Source organism: Lissotriton helveticus, chromosome 7, assembly GCF_964261635.1.
Source record: "Lissotriton helveticus chromosome 7, aLisHel1.1, whole genome shotgun sequence".
In the NCBI taxonomy this organism is placed as follows: domain Eukaryota; kingdom Metazoa; phylum Chordata; class Amphibia; order Caudata; family Salamandridae; genus Lissotriton; species Lissotriton helveticus.
In genome coordinates this window covers 423,823,284-423,848,275 of record NC_136068.1, presented here as the reverse complement: position 1 = coordinate 423,848,275, position 24,992 = coordinate 423,823,284, and the positions used below count along the sequence as shown (strand labels likewise).

At 46.3% G+C, this 24,992-nt stretch overlaps 1 protein-coding gene across 3 annotated transcripts in view; it reads right to left on the bottom strand.

The window, feature by feature from the left end:
• The window catches only part of RALGAPB (Ral GTPase activating protein non-catalytic subunit beta), a 2,268,266-nt gene that overhangs the window by 1,103,654 nt on the left and 1,139,620 nt on the right, over positions 1 to 24,992 (bottom strand). For all 3 annotated transcript variants that reach the window (XM_078652319.1, XM_078652321.1, XM_078652322.1), the window contains one exon: positions 740 to 873. In XM_078652319.1, coding sequence (XP_078508445.1) covers positions 740 to 873 — 134 coding nt within the window. The remainder of the gene's footprint in view (positions 1 to 739; positions 874 to 24,992) is intronic.

Sequence of the window (24,992 nt, the reverse complement as noted above, 5' to 3'; positions counted from 1 at the left end):
GGGGGTGTTCACAAGGTGTGGAATCTGCGGTCAGAAGTATCCATCAGAAGCCACATTACAAAGAAGCCAGATTATTATGCGGTGACCAAGTATCCGCGTACAGAAATCCGGGTGTTAGGAATTTGTGTCCCCGGAAGGGGGCATAATATGCAGACACAGATTTACCAGGTTAAAATGTGCTTGCTGTGTCCTAATTCGGCTAAAAAAATCCACTTCAAATTACCAGCTGCTCTAGGTAGATAGTAAATAGAAGGGGAGAATGCAGGAAGTTTTTACGGCATCAAGGACAGCGGATTTTGTTGGCTGCGCTTGGGGGAATGTGCTATGCTCTCCCATGCATGGAACAGGATGCTTGCAGCCTCAGCCTCGTGAGATTTTACCAGACAGATCATCCAGCAAGTAAAACAGTGTCCAGTCTTCCCACAGCGGGGAAATACAGGTGCTGAGCGACCAGGTTAGGATTAATTGGGCACAGCAGGATCCCACAAGGAATTGCAACTATTGTCATTGGGTTATAAACTGGTTCTAAACAGTAACAGCAGAACAAGGCCTAAAAATATTGGAATCCATCCAAGCTTCAGTCAGCACTGTGCTGAGAGTACAGTAATGTGACTGACCATCACTCATAAAAGTGAAAGATTGAATGGAGGCAATGCAAACATGATCATCAAGTGGCCTTCCATGTTCAGTAACATTTCAGATCAAATCAAGAATCAACCACAACAATGAAAATGCTGACCTTTGCCAATCCCGACAGAAGCTCCAGTGCTGCCAACGATATACTCATATCCTGTCTCCACTGCGAGTTCAGTCTTTGTGTTACCAAGTGAATGCTACGCACCAGGAGTCCTGCTGCAGTATCTGTATTAAGAGCTACAATTTAAATCCAAAATAAAAAAAAAACACATGAAAAAGCATTAGTTACTTGAATCCCAGCAAGACACTACACTGAAACCAACAGAGCTGCAGGAATGGCAGGGAACGAGGAAGTAAACTATATCATCAATCAGCACAACCGATTTACAGACTTTCTTAGGTTAATTAAATATCATACAATTTTTCCACCTCGTTAAACATTTTCAATCAAAATTGCGTGCACTTATAAAGCAGACTTTATTTATTATGAATTATAATTTTAGTTTGAAATGGCATATAAGCTCCTAATTGCTTAAACAGAGTTAATAATAAAATGTATTTTAATGTCTAGAAATAATAATATATCATAATAAATAGTACAATTAGATAATGTGATCTAAAACCAGGAGTACAATTTGTGCCTGTACACTTATACCAACTGCCTATTTGTAAACGAAGATAAGGAAAATGCTACTCACCAGTATGCATCTGTTCTTAGCATGTAGAACTGCAGAGTTGCACACTGTGCATAGATTGCCATCTGGTGTTGGGCTTGGATGTTTGCACTTTGTTATTGTCCTGGAAAAGTCTTTGGAAGTCACGAGATAGGTGACTCCTCCCGTGGACCATAGTGCGCATGGGCATCGGCCCCATCTTTAGATAGTTTTTTCGCCAGTAAGGGAAATGATGAAGTTTTGTGAGAAACAGAAAAGAGGCCTGTGTATGCTGTATCTAAATAAGATAATACTGGAACAGATAGAGGTAGCCGGGGAGGCGGGTGGGCGTGTGTAACTCTGCAGCTCTACATGCCAATAACAGATGCATACTGGTAAATAGCATTTTCCATTCGAGGCATATGAGCTACAGATTACACACTGTGCATAGATTGTGTAGCAGTACTCCACCTTAGCAGCGACCACCAGTATCCGGTGCAGTTGTTTGAAATAATGTTTTGAGTACAGCTTGGCCAACACTAGCTTGTTGCTTTGCTTCCACATTTACACAATAATGTTTTATGAATGTGTGTGGTGCAGACAACATAGCTGCTTTGCAGATGTCATCTAAGGGAATGTTCCCTAAGAAAGCCATTGAAGCCCCTATTTTTCTTGTAGAGTGGGCTTTAGGTGGAATAGTTAAGGTACTTTTTGATAGCAACTTTGAATGCATTTGACAATCCACCTTGCAATTCCAGATTTTGATATAGGATTGCCTTTATGTGGTGGAGAGAAGGATATAAAAAGTTGTTTTGTTTTATGAAAAGGTTTTGTCCTGTCAATATAATATAGGAGTGCTCTTTTAACATCTACGGTGTGAAGAGCCCTTTCTGAGACAGTTTGTGGTTGCGAGAAAAATATTGTCAACTCTACAGACTGTTTGAGATGAAAAGGAGAAATGGCTTTTGGTAGGAATTTTGGGTTTGTCCTAAGAACCACTTTATTATGATGTATTTGTAAAAATGGTTCTTGGATGGTAAGTGCTTGAAGCTCACTGACTCTTTTAAGAGAAGTAATGGCTACTAGGAAAGCTACTTTCCATGTAAGGAATTGTAATTCACATGTATGCATAGGTTTGAACGGAGGACCCATGAGTCTTGTGAGGACAATATTCAAGTTCCACACAGGTGAGGGTGGTACTCTAGGTGGAATGATTCTTTTCAGTCCTTCCATGAAGGCTTTGATGGCAGGTACTCTAAATAATGACAAATGTCTATTTTGCAAGAAAGATGCAATAGCAGCAAGGTGCAACCTGATAGATGTGTATGCTAGGCTAGACCTTTGGAGATGTAGCAGGTAACATATGATGTGTTGGATTGACACATCTAAGGGATTGATGTTGTTATTGTTACAGTATATAACAAATCTTTTCCACTTGGCTGCATAGCAAGCTCTAGTGGTTGGGTGTCTAGCTTCTTTGATAATATTCATGCAATCAGGAGGAAGGTTAAGGTAAACAAACTCTACGATTTCAGGAGCCAGATCGCTACGTTGAGTTGTGCTGGATCTGGATGTCTGATCTCTCCATGGCTCTGGGTTAAGAGGTGTGGAGAGAGGTGTAGTTTTTGATGGGGGATTAGTGAGAGTTCCAGTAATGTGGTGTACCACAGTTGTCTGGCCCATGTTGGAGCAACTAGGATGAGCGTCAGTGAGTGTTGCTGCAGTTTGCGCACCACCAGTGGAATGAGTGGGAGAGGCGGAAAAGCGTACGCAAATCTGCCTGACCAATTCCTCCATATTGCATCACCTATGGACAATGGGTGTGGATACCTGGCGGCGAAGCTTGGGAATTTGGCGTTTTCGTTGGTTGCGAAGAGATCTATCTCTGGGTGCCCCCACATCTGGAAAAATGGTTGAAGAACTTGTGGATGCAGTTCCCACAGGTCAGTGTGTTGTGTTTGACGACTCAAGAGATCTGCTATGAAGTTTTGGACTCCTGGAACGTGTTGAGCAAGAAGAAAAATGTTTTGAGGAATGGCCCATCTCCATATGCTCTGTGCTAGGTGGGAGAGTTGGAGAGTGTGTGTCCCGCCTTGTTTTCGTATGTTGGACATTGCTGTCATATTGTCTGTGCGGAATAGGACAGCTTTGGCCAGAATGTGTTTCTGGAAAGATTTTAATGCTAGGAATATGGCTTGCAATTCCAGATGACTGATGTGGAGCAATCTTTGTTGTGGTGTCCACGTGCTCTGTATGGTGTGATCCAAGAGATGAGCTCCCCAGCCGGAGAGCGATGCGTCTGCTGTTAGCACTATCTGTGGAACTGGCTTGATGAACGGTTGCCCTTTGAAAAGGTTTTTGGTGTTCCACCACTGCAGAGAGCGATGAGTGCAACGGTCCATCAACACCAGATCTGTCAGCTGACCTTGAGCCTGGTTCCACTGACGTGCTAGACATTCCTGTAGAGGACGCATTTGGAGTCTTGCGTGAGGGACTATGAAAATTTAAGATGCCATCATCCCTATTAGCTGCATGAACACTCGGGCTGGGAGAGAGTGTTGTGGTTGAAACTTTGTGAGAAGGCTTTGTATGCTTGATATCCTGGATGGATTGGGATGTGCAAGTACCTTTAAGGTATTTAATGTTGCCCCTAGGTATTGCTGTATGTGGGACGGTTGCAGGTGGGACTTTGGATGGTTTATGGTAAACCCCAAGTCGTGAAGCAGCTGGATTGTAGCGGGAGTGTGTTCTAGGCACTGGTTGTACGACTTGGCATTTATGAGCCAGTCGTCTATGTAGGGGTACACATGAATATGATGCCTCCTTAGATGAGCTGCAACTACTGCTAGACACTTGGTGAAAACTCTGGGTGCTGTGGTGACTCTGAATGGGAGTACCATGAACTGGTAATGCTGACTGTCCACTACAAACCTGAGATACTTTGTGTGAGGTGTGAATGGGAATATGAAAGTAGGCGCCCTTGAGATCTAGAGTAGCAAGGAAATCGCCTTATTCCAGTAGAGGGAGAACCTGTTGAAGCGTGACCATGTGAAAGTGGTCCGATTGTATGTATAGGTTTAGGATTCTGAGATCTAAGATGGGTCTTAGAGAGCCGTCCTTTTTTTGAAATGAGGAAGTACGGGGAGTAAAGCCCTGTGTTTTGTTGATGCAGTGGTACTGGTTCTATTGCATGTTTTTGCAGAAGGGAGATGACCTTTTGTTTGAGCAGTGATAAATGATCTAGTGACATTTGACGCTGCCTGGGTGGTATGTTTGGGGAAGTAGAGGGGAGTTCTAGACAGTAACCTGATTGAACTATTTGCCTTACCCACCTATCTGTGGTGATGATGTTCCAGACAGGAAGGAACTGTTGTATTTTCCCCCCGACAGGATTAGAATGTTCTGGGGGAGTGGAGGGAAGTCATTGAGTAGGGGTGGAGGCAGACCTGGCGTTATTGGTTTTGCCTCTTCCTTATTGTTATTGCCTCTGTAACCACCTCTTTGGTAACCTTTGGTAAAGGTAGACTGGGTGGGAACTTTGTAAGAAGTGGTAGGGTTGTCAGAGGAGTAGCCTCTGGAGGTGCCTCTGTAAAATGAGCAACGAAAAGAACGCCTGGGAGCTTGCGATTGCAAGGCTCCCATAGGTTTGGCTGTGTCTGTGTCTTTTTATTTTCTCTAATGAGGAATCTACAATAGGGCCAAATAAATGCTCTTGGTCGAAAGGCTGGTTTAAAATGGCAGTTTGTACTTCAGGTTTAAAACCGGAAATGCCTAGCCACGCAGGTCTACGAAGAAGTACACTTGTATTGACTGCTCTAGAAGCGGTATCAGCTACATCCAGAGCACAACAAATGGGTGTTAGTAATTATTTTACCCTCTTGTATAAGATTAGCCCCGTTTTGATATTTATCTGGTAGGTGTTTGAATAGGGCCTCCAGTTTGTCGTAATGTGCCCTATCATACCTGGCCAACAGAGCTCGAGTGTTGGCGATACGCCAAATATTAGCTGCCTGTGAAGCTGTTCTTTTGCCTGAGGCGTCTAAGAGCTTGGATTCTTTATCAGGGGGTGGAGCATCTCCTGATGTTTGGTAGTTGGCCCTTTTTCTGGCATTAGAGACTACCAGTGAGCCTAATGGTATGGGGCCTTTAACATAGGCTGGGTCTCCAGGAGCAGCTTTACACTTTTCGTCGATCTTGGGGTTAATAACTCTAGCCCGCACAGGATCTTTGAATACTTCTGGTGCATGCGTAATTACCCCTTTTAGCATTGGTAAAATAGAGGTGAACCTTTGTGAGGTGTCAAAAGTGTCCATCAGGAAATCCTCTTCTACAGGGTCTGTGTGTAAGCTAACCCCATGGTACTGAGCAGCTCTGTGAAGCAGCTGGTTAAAGCCTATTGTGTCCTCTGGAGGGAAAGGCCTAGAGGGGTATATGTCCTCCTGTGGAACATTAGGAACATCAGGTGTATTATACTCATACCAGGGGTCAGGGAAGAGGTGGACCCCTAGTGGTTCCTCATGTTCCCCGTCTCCTTCATCAGAAGTATCATCATCATTTCCTGGTGGAGATGGTGTAGGAAAATGTGTGGTGGTGGAGGAGAATGTGGTGAAGGAGGTGGTGGAGAAGGGACCCTGAGGGGAGATGTAACAATACCCCTCTTCTTAGGTGGTGGGGCTGGTGCAGGTGCATTCAAAGGTCTCTTCTTAGAGCTGAGGGAGAGTTGACCAGTCTTGGGGTCCTTGACAAGAGTCTTGTTTTGAATCAGGTATAAAAAGTTCTTGCGGCGTATGCTGCTCTTTTGGCACTGACTTTCTCGGTTCGGTAGACTTATGAGGCACCGGTTCCGGTATGGTTTTGTGGTGCTTTACTGGCTCTGTAGTTGTTTTTGGAGCTGGTTGCTTCTTCGGTCAACCGAGGGATTTTTAGGTTCCGGAGGACGTGGTTCTGGAGTCTTAGGGTTGCTTTTTTACTCGCCTCCGGGTGTTTAGGAGTAAATGGTACGGTGCCTGCAGGTTACGTTACCGAATGCTTGGATGGTTCGGTGCCGGTAGATTTCGGTGCCGAGTGCTAGGATGTGGAAGCAGCGATCAGCAAAGAGGATGAAGAAGGTTTCTTTTTCGGTGCCAGTGTTTCGGTACCGACAGCAGCCTGGCTCGAGCCTGAGTCTCCTGAAGGCTTAATAGGCTTCTTTGCCGGGGCTGGGGGCGGAGCATTGGTAGCAGTGTGTCGGTGCACACCTGAGTCCGAAGGAGAAGGTGTGACCGAAGCCGTTTTCGATGTTGTACGGAGAGGGTTGGGGTCGATGATCTTACGACCCGCTGCGCAGGAGTGATTTCTTCAATGTCGAATTCCTCTGCTTCGGATTCGCTGACTAAGATTTGTTCGACGCTCTCCTGTTCCGGTACATCGATGCCCTCCTGGAAGATGTAGTCGGGGATTGGAGTCGAGGAGCAAGCCATTTTTCTTCGAGCTCGACATCCCGAATGGTCTTCTTGGAGCAGAAGGATGCACAAGCTTCACAGTCTCTGGCCTTGTGTTCCTGTGAAAGGCAGAGGTTACACACCTCATGCAGATCGGTGTGGGGAAACTTCGACCTACATTGAGGACACTTCTTGAAAGGAGTCCTTTCCATGAGCCAGATACCGAGGCCCAAGTAGGCCCGAAGGCCCTCGTCGACGATTGGCATCGAGGACTTCAAATTTGTTGAGATGCGCGTCGACTGGGATCGCGATTGAGACGATACTGTCGAAAGGGTGAAGGATTGCGCATCGAAAATAGAATCAGTAACGGTTCCGAACTGGAGCGTTACAAGTACATCCGAACCCGATGGCGGAAAAAAACAATCCGAAGATGGAGCCGATGCCCAAGCGCACTATGGTCCACAGGAGGAGTCGCCTATCTCGTGACTTCCAAAGACTTTTCCAGGACAATAACAAAGTGCAAACATCCGAGCCCAACACCCGATGGCGATGTATGCACAGTGTGTAATCTGCAGCTCATATGCCTTGAACACATGATTTAAAATTTTGTTTTAGGGGACGTGTCCAGGATGGCGTCATTTTGGGAGCGAAATTGTGGGGCTCCGCTGCACCTGTCGGGCCATGCGCTGCTCGGAGACACCACAACAATCCTGCAGCCACGGGACTGAATGACAGTGCCCAGGAGAGTATGAAGGCTGCACTGGCCACTCCACTGACAGCGCGGGGCACTTAATCTTCCAGAGCAATAAGCACCCCAGTGGTCTTGGCGCCCAAATTAATGGCTATGGAGGTAAGCCTAGCTGGGGCCTGCCAACCTCTTGCCGGGCTCCGAGACGATCTGCGACCAGTGCTGTAGCAGGAGTGTACTGAGAGCCCAGCTGAACCGGGTGGGGTGGTTAATTACTGCTGAGCCCTTGGGTTGGTGCGGCCATATGCCCCTTCTGAGGCCAGGTACAAGTCTTAACTGATTGTATACTGAGAGAAAAGTGCCCAGTGGAACTAACCCCTTGTTAACTGAGGCAGTCTGTGGCGCTCTTCGTGAGCACCCCACCACCCAGAGGCCATGATAACTGGAACCTGCAGCATCACAACAGCAGCATTCTCCCCCTCACCGTTGCCCTACATGTCACGACGATCTGGTCCCCTGACATGCAAGAAGATGAACAAACGATCTGCAGCGGAGAGTTCTAGTGAGCGCTCTGCCGCTGCAGCTCAACTCTAGGAAGTCCTCTTCAGGCTCAGACTCAGAGTAAGCTGGTAATCTGCTGTTTCCCTGCAGACCAGATTCCATAATACCAGCAGTACGTCCCTCGACACACAAGACCTGCAGCCCCAAATGTGGAACCCTCTACTTCAGGGCTGAAGAGTGAACTTCCCCACTCTTCATGATCTCACACTGCTCCTCTGGGTGCAGCTGGGCTCCTGCTAGCTCCTTCTCTTTTGCAACTAAATTCGCCAGTCACATGGACCCTATCTCTACGATCCATTGTTCTCCAAAGGTTGGAGTAGTTGACACCCCCAATTTGTTTCCTACCCAAGACGCTCCCCGCTTGCATACTTATCCAGCTCATAATCTACTTCTCAGCGGAGACACATACATGCGGACACTACTAAACAGATGACCCCAGACATGGATAACATGGCCTACCCTCTACGTTGTGCCAATGATAAAAGTACTTAGCCTCAATACCCTGGTACAAAATGCTCCGGCTAAACATTTGCCACTCTTGGCAATGTTAAATCCTCCCAACGCAATGTTTGTCTCCTACAGGAAACACTTTCTGACATGACTGGGGTCGCATGTAATCAAAATGATTTGACAGACATTACTTCTCCTCTGGATTGCAAAAAAGGCAAGTGGCAATTCGCTTGGCAAACCATTTTCAGGGACAGATGCTCCAAGTACACTCAGAAATTACAGGTTGTCTACTTTCTCGAAGGCTTTCCGGGCACAACCATAATCTGACAATAGTCTGTTAATACGCTCTTAGCGACCATCAAGTTCCGCTGAGTGATGTTGTGGTTGCGCGGAGTGATGCTGTGGTGGTGCTGAATGGTGCTGTGGTAGTGCTGAGTGGTGCTGTGGTGGTGCTGAGTGGTGCTGTGGTGGTGCTGAGTGGTTCTGTGGTGGTGCTGAGTGGTTCTGTGGTGGGGCTGATGCTGAGTGGTGCTGTGGTGGTGCTGAGTGATAATGTGGTGGTGCTGAGTGATAATGTGGTGGTGCTGAGTGGTGCTGTGGTGGTGCTGAGTGGTGCTGTGGTGGTGCCGCCTTTAATAGCAAGGCTATAAGAAAGCACGTTGTTGCACGAAGATGGCATGCTTTGCCCATGCAGTAATAATGAAAACCACATGCTGCTCAAAACCGTGATAAAAACATGATGGAAAACCGAGAAAACGACAGTGCTCATGTTAAATGGCTGTAGTAGTGCCAAATCATGTGGACCATGCATCAGGGAACAGCAAATGCTCTACGTGAAGATAAGTGCACAGGATAATACTCATGCGCAAAAAACAGTGTCTATATTAAAATTTGCCGAAATTAGCAAGTTCCTAACGCTTTTAGAGGCGTAACAAATTACGTGCACACTGCGACTAACAATCGTGACTTCATAGGTGTAAAACATGCAACAGCCAGCAGTAAGGAGGCGAGGCTCGAACGCAGAGTCCAGCGCTTAAAACATGCATTAACCCAGCAAAACAGTGCTGTGCTTACCAGGGTGAAGAAAACTTCCTGCTTGCATCGGCGGAAACGCTGATAGCTCGACGTGTGATTAGAGGTTAAAAATTAAATAAACGTGGTGCTTAGAGCGTCTTAAAGGGAAGGTGCTTTCACTGAAGTGAATGTAGAGTGTGAATAAACTTAGTTGAGACAAACGCACGCACTGTAACGATACATACAATCATAATACACTCTAAATTACAAAATATCTATAGTTGTATTCATGTTGTATGTAATAGCACACAAGGCAAGAGGGAGGCAGCAACAGCAGGGTGAATAATTAGGGGGGGGAGGAGAAATGCGAGACACGGCCTGGAGGGCCGTGAAAAGTGTGACGCAGTGGGCGGGGAGCGGATCCCTTTGAAGTGAAGCTCTCGGAGGCAGGCGGCTCGGGGAGCAAATGGTAAAAAGCGCGTGCATGTGCACATGCACTCGACATAATCCGCAATTGTTTCAGAGCTTGGATGAGCCTCTATACTCTGGTCCTATTATTTTTTAATTTTTTTGTTCCTCAACTCAACCATGGCTAGCCCGTCGGAACCGTGGACAGGGAAAAATGAGATATGAGAAGTAGACATGCTGTCTCAGTGCAGGACTGGTTGGGGTGCAATCGTAATGCGATCCGTCAAGATCCTACAGCTATGTCATTGTCCCAGCTGATTTCTGCCCCTTGTGCACCATTTGACAGGTGATTGCCATTAACCAGATTCCACCAATGCTGTTACCACTAATTCGCCTTAAGAAAAGGACGACAGTGATAGAGCGAAGAGAGTGTGTCATGGCTTCGTAATCATTGGAACTGGGAGGGGGGGGGGGAAACCCAGCTCAAGTTATTGGGACCAATCAAATTTCAACCAAAAAGCTCTTTTATCTGATTTTCCAGCCCTGGAAAGATCCATTTTAGATATTTGTAACATGGAGGAACACCAGTCATGCAATGTCGGAGGAGACACCTCTTTCCACCGCCTGCAGATTTCACGTCGAGCCAACAGCATTGAGTAGAACAAAAGGTTGTTATTAGCATTTCGCTTCTTGTCCACTACTCCAAAAATTACCAGGCGGAGATCTATACTCACAATGGAGCCTAGTGAGGATGTTAGTCTATTGCCTATTGATTGCCAATAAGATGTTAAATGTGGGCAATCGTAAAACATATGCGCATCCGAGGCTGCCACTTGGCCACAACGGGGACAAGCCACTGGTACGCCTGTTGAAATTTTTGACAACCTCTGAGGTGAATAGTAAGCCCTGTGAAGGGTAAAAAGGTGGTTTCTGCGAAGCCAGGCAGGTTTGACAATATCCCAAAGAACATTGCAGGAGGTTAACCATAGTTCATGCAGATTTATTGTAGGCAATAGGGAGCCCCACAACTGGTCTGGAAGATGGAATTCCCCGTCGATCTCCTCTAAGATTAAATTGTAGAAGTAGGAGACCTCCTTGGGTGCAGGTGACTTGTCAAGTAGAGAAGATTCCAGTTGGCTACTTCCTCCTAAAGGTAGTTGTTGGCGACGAGGGGGCCCAGTTCTTTGTGCTTGGGCCCAGCTTGAAATTTGTAAGAATTTTAATCTCGAGAGATTGGGGCCTACCTTGCTCACTAGGTGCTCCCATGAGAACATATCCCCTTCAAAAAAGAGATCTCCCCATGTTGAGATACCAGCGTCTTTTAGTGGGCTTATCAATGTGTCATTGGTCCAGCAAGGGGGAGCAGGAAGATCCCATATAGGAGATCTATTAGAGTGGTAGCCTATTTTAGTAGTGACTCGCAGGTTATACCAAGTTTTTACAAGGCCCTGCAGTACCTTCAGTTTGATCTTCTAAAAAAATTTGGAGTCCCCGAACTTGAATAAAAAACCCTACTGACTTAGACCTTTACACTGTAGTAATGTCGGAAACATTAACCCGATGCCTTGATCTAATGGAGTTTTAAGTAGCATTCGGGCGTGTGTCAACTGAAAGGCCCAAGCATAAATCTGGAGGTCAGGACCGGCCAAACCACCCTTCTCCCTACGACGCCTCAATTTGCTCCAAGCAATTCTTGCGCTCTTGTTTCTCCAGACAAATGAGGTGATGTCACTCTGCATCTTTGCTATCAGTGTTTTATGAAAGTAAAGTGGTAGGCTGTTAAAAACAAAAGTCAACATAGGTAGGATAGACATCTTGACTAAGTTTGACCGACCCAGGAGCGATAATGGAAGATGACCCCAGGAACTCATTAGTTTCCTACATTCTTTAGCCACCAAAGTAAAGTTTGTAGAGGCTATCAAATTGATATCCTTTACAATTTTTATGCCAAGATATCTCATGTTGTCACAGGGTTGCACAGGAAGCCCCGCTGCTGCACCATTCCACACCATAACCTCGGTCATAGTGGCATTTACTTCATAGCCAGAGATGTTGCCAAATTGTTGTGCTAAGTTTATGACTGTCGGAAACGCAGTGTTGATATCTGAAGTTATGATCATAATATCGTCAGCATACAGGGATACTTTTTTAGGTTTCGCCTATTATCATTCGCTTGCGAATGTAATAGGCGAAAATTCAAGGGCTTGATCCGACTCGTCAAACCACTGCGGTTTCTTTCCAGTGCATGTGAGTCACGTGACCACAAAAGCGGGTCACGTGACCACACAAGCACGCGCATCTCCCTAATCCGCCGGCCACACTTCTCTCTCCTCGCTCGCATTCCCGCCCCCCTTACCAGGCTATCCCGCCCCCATCCGGCTTCCCTCCACGCATCTGCCTGCCACACTTCTCTCATCGCTCGCATTCCCGCCCCCCCACCAGGCTCTCCCGCCCCCATCCAGCTTCCCTCCGCGCATCTGCCTGCCACACTTCTCCCCTCGCTCGCATTCCCGCCCCCCCACCAGGCTCTCCCGCCCCCATCCGGCTTCCCTCCGGCCATTTGCCTGCATTACGTCTGTGATGACGTTCACACAAAACCTGCCCAGAGAGGCTGTATATAAGGGTTTATCCAGCTGAGAGTAGTTCCTGTAAGCACACTTTTCACATCACATGCTTAAAATTCCGAAAACGTGGGCGTTGTGTGGGTTTCAGTACTGCTGATTCCGCTAGGGGCCTCGAGTAGCAGTCCTTCCTTAATCTTCACGACTTCACCACCTGACCTCCATTGCCCAATCCAGCTCTAGTCCCGCCTCCATATATGACGCACCGGGTTCAATGGGCTCCCCTATATTCACACACGCTATTCAGCTAACTTCACCTTGTAACCGGTAAGCACTGTCAGCGTGTACTTTTAGGAGACCCAGCACTGAGGGCAAGCTGTGTCTAACCCATACATCCGTCCCTTCCCCTATCTGCAGGCGATTGAGCCATACGAGTACGCTTCAGCGACTCGATAATCTCCAGCCCTGAACTCCGTATTCCTAAATTCTGGTGAGTCCCTCTCTGTTAACCGGCCACACCGCGATTCAAATAATACGCATGATTGACCCCTTCCTTCCTCACTTAGGAACCGCCAGACACCTACCTCCTCCCCCACCCAAGCTCACCCATTCCGGACTTGGCGGTAAGACTTGCGCAATTGGACCTGAATTGCTTCCCCCCCACCTCCTTCTCACTATCACACCGTCCCCCCTTGTGAATAGTAGAAATGCTAGCAGCCTTATCTAATTCTTTTCTGGTACCTCCTTCAATATCAGTACTGCTTTGGTTAATTTATATCGCAATTCGTGTTGGATATTAACGTTCATTGGTTCCCCCTGCACATGGCTCACTATTTATTCATACCGTATAATTCGCGCACTTGGTAACCTTGATTGCAAGCTGAAATGAACCTGCCGTTATTGTGTCGTATTATGTATGAGGTCATTCCGATTGTGCAGATCATGTTGCTTATAGACTGACCATGTCACTCCTTATTTATTGCCTTATCACGATGCTCAAGTTATTACAGGGCGCTCTGTTGTACGCCTCTCATTGTTCTGCATGCCGTATGCTTGATTATCGATATGCTTGCTCGTGAGTCCCCCACATGTGAAACCAGGGTCCTACTACGGCTTATGGTTTTTCCCTATGCCTGACCAAACTACCGCAATTACACTACACTTTCCATCACGTCTTGATATGAGTGCAATCATTAGAAATCACGCCGCCCACCAGTCGATTCTGCGGTATAGACTAAATAGCCGCACCTTTCCTACACCTTCCTACTTCTAGTCATGCATCTCAATCAGTACTATGCATGCAAGCCTTTGATGCTGTAACCATCAGATGTGCATTTCATTTATGCCACACTTTCCCAAAGACACACAAGTGTAAAAGTAAGGCGGGATGTGCCATCATCTTAGTGGAGCATTATCTTAGTGGAGCAGGTAATCAAACTTAACCAGAAACACTATTCAGTAATTTATTTCACGCTAAGGGCATCTGTTAATATGAAGCTTAAGCCAGCGCCTGTGTATGCCAGGATACACTAGGAAACTTGGTAACATCACAGCCTACACCTGAAATGCCATGGTAACTTGCAAACTCCATTAAACAGGATCGCCCCCACCCACACAAGCTCCCTCAAAACCACGAACCAACTTCACACCCGCCTACTTCAAACAGCCCTATGAAAACAACACAAATTACTGCCAAACTATTTCCATGGTGATTAACGGAAAAAACATCATCAGTCACCAGCTCATATGGTGTTGTTTGACAGTACCCACACATTGGCTTTTAGGGCTCCCTTCAGAAATTAACCAGGAAAATAAGCACAAAACAAGCACTGGCGTTGCCAATAGGTTTCGCAATTGGAAAGTTGGAGCTATTGGTTTTGTAAATGACATTTTATATTTATATATCGTTATTGGCATTGTCAATAACAATATATAAATATAAAATGTAATTTACAAAACCAATAGCTCCAACTTTCCAAATGCGAAACCTATTGGCAACGCCAGTGCTTGTTTATCCAATCTCTATATCTGAAAGGTATGATGTTAATGTCTTCTCGGATTTTTTGAGCAAATGGCTCGATATAGAGATCGAAAAGCAGGGGCGAAAGCGGGCAACCCTGCCTGGAACCCCTTGTGATGGTAAATGGTTCCGACAATCCGCCATTAACCAAGACCGAGGCCGATGGATCATGGTAGAGCAGTTCCACCGCTCTACGGTAGGCCCGACCCACGCCGAATTTTTCCAAGGCCCCCGACAGGTATACCCAATTGACCCTGTCGAAGGCCTTGGCTGCGTCCAATGTGAGAATAGTCAAAGGCAGCGATGAGCTAGTTGCCATATCAATCGCTCCTATTAGGTCATAAATCAATTCAAACAGCTGGCGACCTTTAACAAAGCCCTTTTGATTTGAGTGTAGAACTGAAGGAGCGACCTGCCCCAACCTTTTGGCTAGAAGTGACGCGAAGATCTTGTAGTCTGCGTTAAGTATTGAGATAGGGCGATACGAGCCGCAGGCGGTGGAAGCCTTTCCTGGTTTCAAAATTAGCGTAAATAGCCATCTATCAGAACTTGATTAAATAACCTGGTGAGAAAGGGAGCAATATCAGCTGCAAGATGTTTATATATCTCTGCCGGCAGGCCATCAGGCCCCGCCGCCTTTCCACACTTACTGTTGAGTATGGCAGTTGATACCTCTTCTACCGTTATGGGCTGATCTAAAAAAGCCACTAGTTCTGTAGATAATGATGGCAGTGAAATTTTATTAAGCCAATTTCCTACATTGTCGGGGGAGATGTTATTATCCTCTCGGTAAATATCCTGAAAAAAGTCTTTAAAGGCTGACCTGATTTCTGGGTCAGAGGATACTGTGCCGGAGCCAGTAGTTATCGACTCAATATTGTTACGAGACTGATCAGTTCTAGACTTCCAGGCTAATAATTTGCCCGCCCCTTCACCAAATTCAAAATTGGCTAATTTTCTAGCTTCCCACCTTTGCAAAATACGTTGGTTTAATAGAGAAGCTAGACGCCCTTTAAGCTTTATCAAGTCCTCCCGTTTGGCCAGTATGACATGCTCAGGAGCATTGTTAAGATTGTCTAACTCTGATTGGGCTATCGATATGTCAGCCTCTATCAACGCGACCCCTTGGGTATATTGCTTTTTTCGAAACAAAGTTTTGTTCTTAATGACCCCTCTCAGAAAACATTTGAAGGCGTCCCATACTGTACTGGAGCAAGCAGAACCGATGTTAACTTTAAAGAATTCTTGTGTTTCCACTCTAATATACTCCAAGTCATCAGGAGATGTAAGGAAAGATCTGTCAATTGACCATGACCTAATCGGGGGTTGAGATTGCAGTTCAAGGTCTAGGAGTACCGCCGAGTGATCCGACAGATGAGATGGTAAATAAGTTATGCTCCTAACTGATTTATCCAGAACTTTATTTACTAGAAAGAAATCGATCTTTGATCTGTGACGATACTTGTAATTTCGGAAGGAAAAGCCAGTTTTCTGTCCCGATCTTGCTCTCCAGATATCAATAAATCCATATTGATGCATAGATTTAAGCAAGAAGTCTCTGGATTTAGAGAGAGCGAGTTGTCGGACAGAAGTGGACTTATCCAGCAAAGGGTCAAGCACGATATTAAACTCACCCGCTATTATCATTGGTTCTGGAAAATGCAAGAGCTCAGAAAACAGCGAGGCTAGGGCAGAGGGATCATCTTGGTTAGACCCGTAGTATCCAACCAACGTGACGCATGTACCGCCTAACTTGACAGCCGCAATTACCCACCTACCCAAGGGATCAACCTTCTGTTTCAAGAGTCTTGCTGTAATAGTTTTTTTAAAATAGAATGGTAACCCCTCTAGTGTTAACTGTTTGGGAAGTGGCAACAAATAAATCTATCCACCTGTTTTTTTACCAGGTCTGATACTTCAGCTTCAAACAGATGTGTCTCCTGGAGTATAATGACCTGTGCATCAAAATAACGGATGTATTGTAAAATTGTGTTGGATCTGGGTTTGGTGCGCAGGCCATTAACGTTCCAGGAGAGAATCTTAATGGTACTCATAGTTGGTATATCTAGTGATGCTGGGCCCTACTGACTTACGCCCCTTAATACTATTTGGAAATTCACGATTCGTCCACTTTTCACATATGCGATTGTTGACCGCCAATTTAGAGATGAGAAACTTTTTTATTTTTTATTACCCTTACCCTTTCCCGCGTGAAGACCCCTCCCCCCCCCCTCCCCTGAGGAACCCCTGATTAACCAACCGGAACAGGTCCGGTTTGTGATACCCCTGGCCCTATCTAAGCTTAGGCAAAGCGTTGGTGACTATAGTGGTTGAAGGCTAAGTACATCTAATAACAGTTAAGCCTATTGTAGTCATACTCAGAATTAGTTGAGTTGCCTTAGCTTGTAATTCTAGGGAGGTTTTTAGAGGTTTGTGTATATATTCATGCACCTTGTGTTTTACTTCTTTAAGATTTTTTTTCTCTCTTTCTACTTTATTTTTTTTTCTTCCTTTTTTTACTCTTTTCTCCTTTTTTTCTTTCTTTCCCCTTCCCTTTTTTCCCCCTCCTTTCTTCCCTTTTTCTTTCCTCTTCTTTTTCCTTCCCTTTTTTTTCCATCCTTCTCCTCCTCTCTTTTCTTTTTTGGTTTTTTCTATTTTCCTCTTTTCTAATTAACTTATTTCTACTCATCTTCTCTTCTACTACGGAGGTTTATGTCAAAACTCTATAAGCAACAATATAAGGGAGCCCACGAAATTCTCGGTTAAAAACTAACCCACCGTCAATTTTTAGAGGTGCCTATGCTCATTAGTAGCTCATCTGCAGCCTGAACTGTACGGACATTAAACATTTTATTGTTGAACATAATCTTCAGTGCTGCAGGGAAACTTAGCTGCACAGAGGCTCCCAAGTTTCTAAATGCCTCCATTCTCCTACCCAGCTCCCACTGCCTATCGAGGGTCGCCCTTGACAGGTCAGATCGTACCTGAAAAGAGAAACCCTCTCCAGACAGGGATTTTTGTTTAAGGGCAAGGTTAAGAATGTGGTCCTGCAATAGAAAAGTGTGGAAGTTCACCAGAATCTTGCGGGGCTTTGTCCGCTGCGGATTACGCCTGAAGGGATCCCTGTGAATCAGTTGAATGTCTAGATTGAGTTCCTCCTCTGTATGCGTTAGGTTTAAAGATTTTATGAGGAGTTGAATAATATATGCCTTGATGTTGGTTCCTTCGCTTCCCTCTGGTACATTCAAGATGCGAATGTTACAGCGCCTCGCATTGTTTTCCAGGGTCTCCATTCTATCAGCTAGTAGAATGTCCTCTTTTTTAAGTTTCACTATTTCTTCTTCATCGGCATTATCTAATTCTAGAGACATTGCCGCAGTTGTTTCTTCCAACACCCCAGTTCTTGAAAAAAGCCAGTCTATTTTGTTATCCAGTGATTCACAGTATGTCTTGATCTCTTTTTGAATTTTAGATGACTCCTCAAAGCCACGTTTGATGTCAGCTGACAAATTAGAAATCATGGTTAGAGGAGAGATCCAAAGGAGGAGCAGAGGCAGTGGCGTCTGCAGTTGATTGTGTTTCAGAGCTGTGAGAAGGGTCCAGAGCTAGCTGCAACTGAATATTCTGAAAATTCTGATCCACATTTAGAGGGGCCTCAAGTAGTAGGTGATGTTGATTGTCCAACTCTAAATCTACTGGCTCAAGACTTGCATCCGTTTCCAAACCGGTGCATTTACCAGAGAGACTAGAGTCTTCCACTTCTGTGATACTGGTGGATACGGCCGGGATCAAGTCAGACTTATTGAGACTTGGAGAACTACTAAGGCTATTGCTGCCATAGATACACTGATCCATTGGAGCTGCATTTGCTAGCGTACTATTTTCGGTGAGCAAACCTCCCCTCTCATCGTGTTGACGTAGTTCCCCTTCCATAATTTGTGGACAAGAGGCCATACAACTAGATATAGCAGGGGTAGAAATTGTGTCTGAAGACACACAAGTAAGGGGGAGACTACTCTGTGGGAGGCTCAGGACCTGGGGTATGGCCTTGAAATAAAACCGCAGAGAAGGCGTTATCTTTGAACCAGAATCCAGAACTGATCTTACTGCCCTGTTTTTTTTGGTTTGTTTAGGTTTGACCTCTGAAGAGAGGTAAGAAGAGGATTTAAATGGCGTTCTATTGGTACTGCAAGCACTGCCACTGTTGCTAACAGGTATTACACTAGTTGGATTAGTTAATTTAGGTCCCGCTACAGTGTGGTCACGGTCCCCCCCCCCAATCAGCTGTGTGGATTCCAGAGCTGAAGTGGCAAACAGATTTAGTTTACCACGATTAGACTTCCCTCCTCGATAATGGTATAGACTCTCGGTTTTAGCGGCCTTTTTTTCTCTGTGCCCCTTATTAGATGTCAGTGGAGTCAGTTTTGTGGAAAAGTCATGTCGGGCTGAGGTATGACTTCTGAGGGAATAGGGGTTATTAGCCAACCTAGTGCTCTGCTCTAGAGACCCTGCACCAAATTTTAAGCCTTCTTCCAACCCAGCAAAACCCTCTTCGAGTCCCTCTTCACACGGCTCGTCTAGTCCCCTCAAAAATTGATTAGCCACTGCTTCCCCCTCCCCCAGGCTCCCCTTCACCTTGTTCGCCGTCAGTCCGGGTTTGTTGAATCCCACCGCTGCCTCCGGTCGAGTTCGCACCCACCAATGCTGCCACGCATGCCTCACCACCAGCAGTCCCAAGAAGAAAGTCTCTGCGGAGGGAGCGGACCTGCCTCCCACCACGGAGCTCCAGGGCGGCCCGGTGCCACTTCCACGGCACCGTCGATGACGACGAGAACCAAGTCCGCGGCTGGCGCAGAAGCAGAGTCGGCAGCAGCAGGGAGACACTCGGTAGAGCAGACACCGAGTCAGAGCGGAACACGCCCCCATGCACATGCATGGAGAGCGAAAGGAGACCGGTTCAAGCGGCCCGGTGATTGCAAAAAATCTTTCGGTAAGAGAGATAGTTTCCAAAAATAAGTATTCAGAATAACAGCAATAGCGGAAAAATGCTAGCAGTGCAGACACACGGGTATAGCCGTCATTTCGTGAAAGAAAAACCCAAACGCTCTGCTAAAGCTTAGAGCGGGGTACCGCGGCAGCTAGCCTGCTGCCGCCATGTTCCTCCTGACCCAATCCACTCTTGTCCTATTATCACTTGAGCGATTAATAGGACGAGACCTAAAAAAGGGAAAGAGGAGGGAGTCTGTTACATCGGGGACGAAGTGGGTGCCGGAGGTCATGTGGAACACACTATGCTGGTAGAAGTACACAAGACTTACCCAGCGAGGAGCTTAGTATGGTTCAAGACACACCAAAGGAGGCGATCCTCGCTTCGGGTGAGGGTGAGAGCAAACAAACACTGGTGCTGGTGAAGGACGGGCGCGTCCTGGTCATGGAGCTGGGGAATAAAGATCATGCTCCGGGTTACTAAAGCGTGTGGCACCAGGCGTGGGCAATCTGCAGGCGGTCTGCGGCGGGTGGGTCTTACCTTAGCTCTAAGGCGGCACGGGTGTGTGCGGAGTGACGGTCTGCATCCGGGTAGTGGATGGAGGACCGGCATACTGGGGAGGAAGTTAAGTAGCTTTCGCGCCCAGAGCAGCACGGTGCGCAGGGGGCGGGGCCAAGAGTGGATGATGAACGGCTAGAACGTCAACCAAGCCGAACTGCGACTATCGGAAATGAGGGCGCACGGATGGCTGTAGCTATGAGCGTGTATGGCCAGGTGGGTAAGCCTCGGTATACAAAAGCGTCTGGAGAGAAGCAAAGTTCACGCCAGGTCGCAAGAAGGGGGAGATGTAACTGAACAGGAAGGTGGGGAGGAGGGGAGGGGGAAGATGGGCATCTATTCTAGAGTGGGTGTACACAGGAGTGTATTTCAGGAGAGAGTGCTAGGTAGCGGAAAATAACACAATTATGAGTACAAGTACCTAAAAGTGATCGGTACATGGTGAGTAGGTGGCATAAAGGACAGCATGACACATAGCGGTAGTAGAATAATCAACATGCAAGTCAATATTAAAGCATTATGACGTATGCGGGTTCAAGTAAATAGGTGTGACAAACTAGTAGAAACTCAAAATCACATGTTAAAAACAGAGGGCAATATAATACATGAAGAATCTAGCATGCATCATATTCCTACACAGCATAATGACCAAAGGTGGTCATGAGGTCCGTGGGCTGCGCGGTAACCACCGGCAAGCAGATGATCACAATCATAAGTGATCTGAAACCATTGCAATATCAAAGTAAATACCAATTCAGAAAATGTAGATAACATGGGACTAGTGGCGGTCGGATTCATGAACCTAGGAAATATTCCAGTTCCTGGTCTATGTTGAGTTCCTCTTTGACAGAATGGAGGCGCATTATCCAGGAAGCCTCTGACCTTCTTAAGTTGAGTTCACGGTTGCCCCCTCTGGGGTTAGCTTCTGTGACGTCGATTCCGAAGAACGAAAGGTTCTTTCTCGTGCCTTGGGACGTGCACAAGTTAATGTAGCAGGCGACTGGCGATCTGGCATCATTGTTGAGCATGGCTCATAGAGAACGCCGAAAGGAAAGTTAGGAAATTACAAGAACTGGACTTAAAAGATACAACTGAGAAAAAGTACGTAATACTGAGAGAAGTTCTGAACAAACACCAGAACGAAATAAAGGAGAGAAAAACCAGGCAGTTAAAGAGAGACGAGGCGGATTACAAAGAAGGGAGGGTCTTCACCTTTGCCCGGAAGTACGACCGTGTGCTACAAAACACCACAAAACCCAAGATCATGACACCAACGGGGAGTGCCGCCACTTCTTCCAGCACATCCTCACTCAATACGATCCAGACCAGTGACAGCGAACCAGAAAATCAAAATCCACCAGAACAAAGAACAACTACATACAATTTTTTACAGGAGGTCCGGGCTATAAGGAAAGAGAACCGGACGCAACAGAGAAGAGACCCAGACGTACAAAGACCCGTTGTGGGCAAAGAGCCCGAAAAAGACAAAGAAGCTTACAAGAAGAAGCTGAGATCGGGAGACGAGAAGAAGGTCTGAGAAACAGAGAGGACATGCAAGTGATCAACTTATCATCCTCAAGACTTGACGACAACATGATCTCCTTACTGAACAAGGGACTCAACTTCAACCCACATGAACAGGGGAACATGTGCAAATCAAAAATCGATCTACATAAGTTCAAACGTAATCTAAAACTAAGGAGACATTTCGCAAGAACGCAATAAGACCCCTTGAATCCCATCAAACTGTATGACACCAGTTGGTCCCGCACCGAAACCATTAATGACATCAAGGCCACACCCCTCCTGCTGTCTCTCACCGACACCGACGATCCGCCACGCAGCATTGACCTCCTTCTACAGAAACTTGACATCAACCCCACCAATACTGTAACGAGTGGCTTGAAAAAAAAGTCCAAATGGACCCCTACCCTTGCTGGAGGTAATTATATCGACACTTTCTACAACCTTGTGTTGAATGATCTGGACAAACATGAAAAGAGAACTCGAACCAAACCTAGACATATCAAACACAATCTTACCAGAGGGGAAAGATTATTAGCACTGACCACCTTGACCAAGAAAGATGACATCATCATCAAGGAAGCGGACAAGGGGGGCAATGTGGTTGTTATGAATAGATCAGATTACGACAAAGAAATCCTAAAATCAATCAATCATAATATTTGTATAGCACACTACTCACCCGGAAGGGTCTCAAGGCGCTTGGGGAAAGGGGTCCTCTACTGCTCGAACAGCCAGGTCTTGAGTTGTCTCCTGAAGGCAAGGTGGTCCTGGGTCCGCCAAAGGTGGATGGGGAGGGAGTTCCATGTCTTGGCCGCCAGGTAGGAGAAGGATCTGCCTCCGGCGGTGGCTCTTCGGATGCGTGGTACGGCGGCGAGGGCGAGGCTGGTAGACCGTAGCTGGCGGGTGGGTGTGTAGAAGGTTACAAAATACCACCTGCTACGAGGCTCTCCAGAGTAACCCCACCGGTCCTCTCACCATTCTCATCAACAGTAACCTTCAAACATGGCACTCCCAAGGACTTCTTGATGAGAACGAAACCCTGTACTTAAAGGTAGTAAGACCAACCTACCCATGCCTGTACATACTACCTAGAGTGCATAAATCAGCACCATTTCCACCCGGCAGACCAATCATCTCTGGTATCGGGGGCCCCACAGAGATACTCGCTGAGTACGTTGATCTAATCTTGAACCTCATGGTTAAAAATCTAGCGTCCTACATCCAGGATACGAAACAAATCCTGGGTATCCTGAGTGACAGAGTGGCAACCCAATATGATCATGGCTACACTGGATGTAGTATCCCCATATACTGCCATCAATCCAATCTTAGGCTTAGACACAGTCACCAAAATACTACACAACAGACCGGCCACGCTGTGGTCTCACACCAACATGATCGTCGCAATGATGGACATCATCTTAAATAACAATTTCTTTATCTACGACCAACGTTGGTATAAGCAAACCAAAGGGGTGGCCATGGGCTCCAGATTTCCGCCTTCTTTTGCTAACCTATTCATGGGCGCTCTTGAAAAAGAATGGATCTGGGATGAGAGAGGCGCACCATGGACTGAGTACATCATATATTGGGGGAGATATATTGATGATTGTCTCCTTCTCTGGTCCGGCTCACAAGAATAACTCGACTCCTTCTGTGCTCACCTAAAACCCAAGAACATGGAGATACAATTCACATGCAACTCCAGTCTGACCAATATCGCTTTCCTCGACATCGAACTGTACATTAAGGACAACACTCTACATAGCAGACTGTATCGCAAAGAATCCTCGTGCAACGCCATACTGCATGCGTCCAGCTCCCACCCAGCTCACCAAATACAGTCAATCCCTTACAGGGAATTCACTAGGGCCTGACGTAATTGCAGTGAACTGACAGAATTCAACAAAGAAATCGATAACATGAGTCTAAGGTTCTCCAGACGAGGTTACAAAGCCAGCGTCCTAGAGAGGGCAACGACAAGGATACAGACTCTACAGAGGGAAACCACGCTCAGTAACAACAAGAAACCAGACACCAGCAAACCCACAACAAGACTGATTAAGGAATACAATGAAATCAGCATCACTCTGAGACAAAGCCTTAATAGGCATTGGAAGGTCCTGCAAAAAGATGACATACTGAAAGACTGCATATCCTCCAAACCCCAGATCACCTTCAGACGAGGACGTACCCTCAGAAACAGACTTAGCCCCTCCATTCCCATCAAAAAGAAGAACACCAACTGGATGAATAACTTATCATGTGGCTTCCACAAGTGTGGCTGCTGTGGAGCCTGTAAATGAGCCCGTAGCGGCATCAAGGAGTTCAGAGATTGGAACAAACCCTGTACACAAGATCATGAGAAACATCAACTGCAACACCAGATATGCAGTTTACATACTAGAATGCACTTGTGCAAACAGTATGTGGGCAGCACCATAAGGGCTTTGAAAGTTCGCATGATGGAACATATCAGGGCCATGCTCAACAATGATGCCAGGTCGCCAGTCGCCTGCCACATCAACTTGTGCACCTCCCAAGGCACGAGGAAGAACCTTTTGTTCTTCGGAATCGACGTCACAGAAGCTAACCCCAGTGGGGGCAACCGTGAACTCAACTTAAGAAGGTCAGAGGCTTCTAGGATAATTTATTTATTTATTTATGGAATTTGATAGAGCGCACGGCTACCCCCACCGGGGGTGTCCCGGCGCTGAGGACAGAGACATCAGAGATTAGACAACTAGCAGCGTGAGAACAGGTATGTTTTTAGCTTGGATCTAAACAGATATTCGGATTCGGTAAGTCTAAGGTCAAGCGGTAGAGAGTTCCATAGCTTGGCGATGACTACAGCAAAAGCTCTACCACCTCTTCTCGAACGATGAAAACGGAGAGGTAGTATGAGACGGAGGTGGTTGGATCTTAGAGAGCGGACAGAGTGAACCTGCTTCAGTCTATCTCTAAGATAGCGTGGCCCAAGACCATTGAGCGCTCTGAAGGCTAGGACCAGGGCTTTGAACTGTATGCGGTAGGTGATTTGAAGCCAGTGTAAATTCTTCAGGTAAGGGGAAATGGAATGCCGATAGGGGACATGACAAATCAATCTTGCCGCCACATTCTGGACGACTTGCAGTCGATGGCATAGGTATGCAGGAGCCCCTATATACAAACTATTGGCATAATCCAAATGTGAGGTGATGAGGGCGTGCACAACAGTCCTCATCGACTCCTTGGAAAGATAGAATTTTTTTAAATCATTTTTTGTTTGCCGAAGCAAGCAGATGTGACCTTTTGGATTTGAGTTTTGCATGACAGTTCATTATCAAAATGGAACCCAAGGTTCCGGGGTGAGTGGGCGGGGATAGGCGGTGGATTAAGCTCAGTCGGCCACCATACAGACGTCGGCAAAGGTGTTTTTGAATTAAAAAACAGCACCTCCGTCTTATCTGTATTCAGTTTTAATGTATTAGATGTCATCCAATCCACTATTTTGATGAGACAAGATTTAA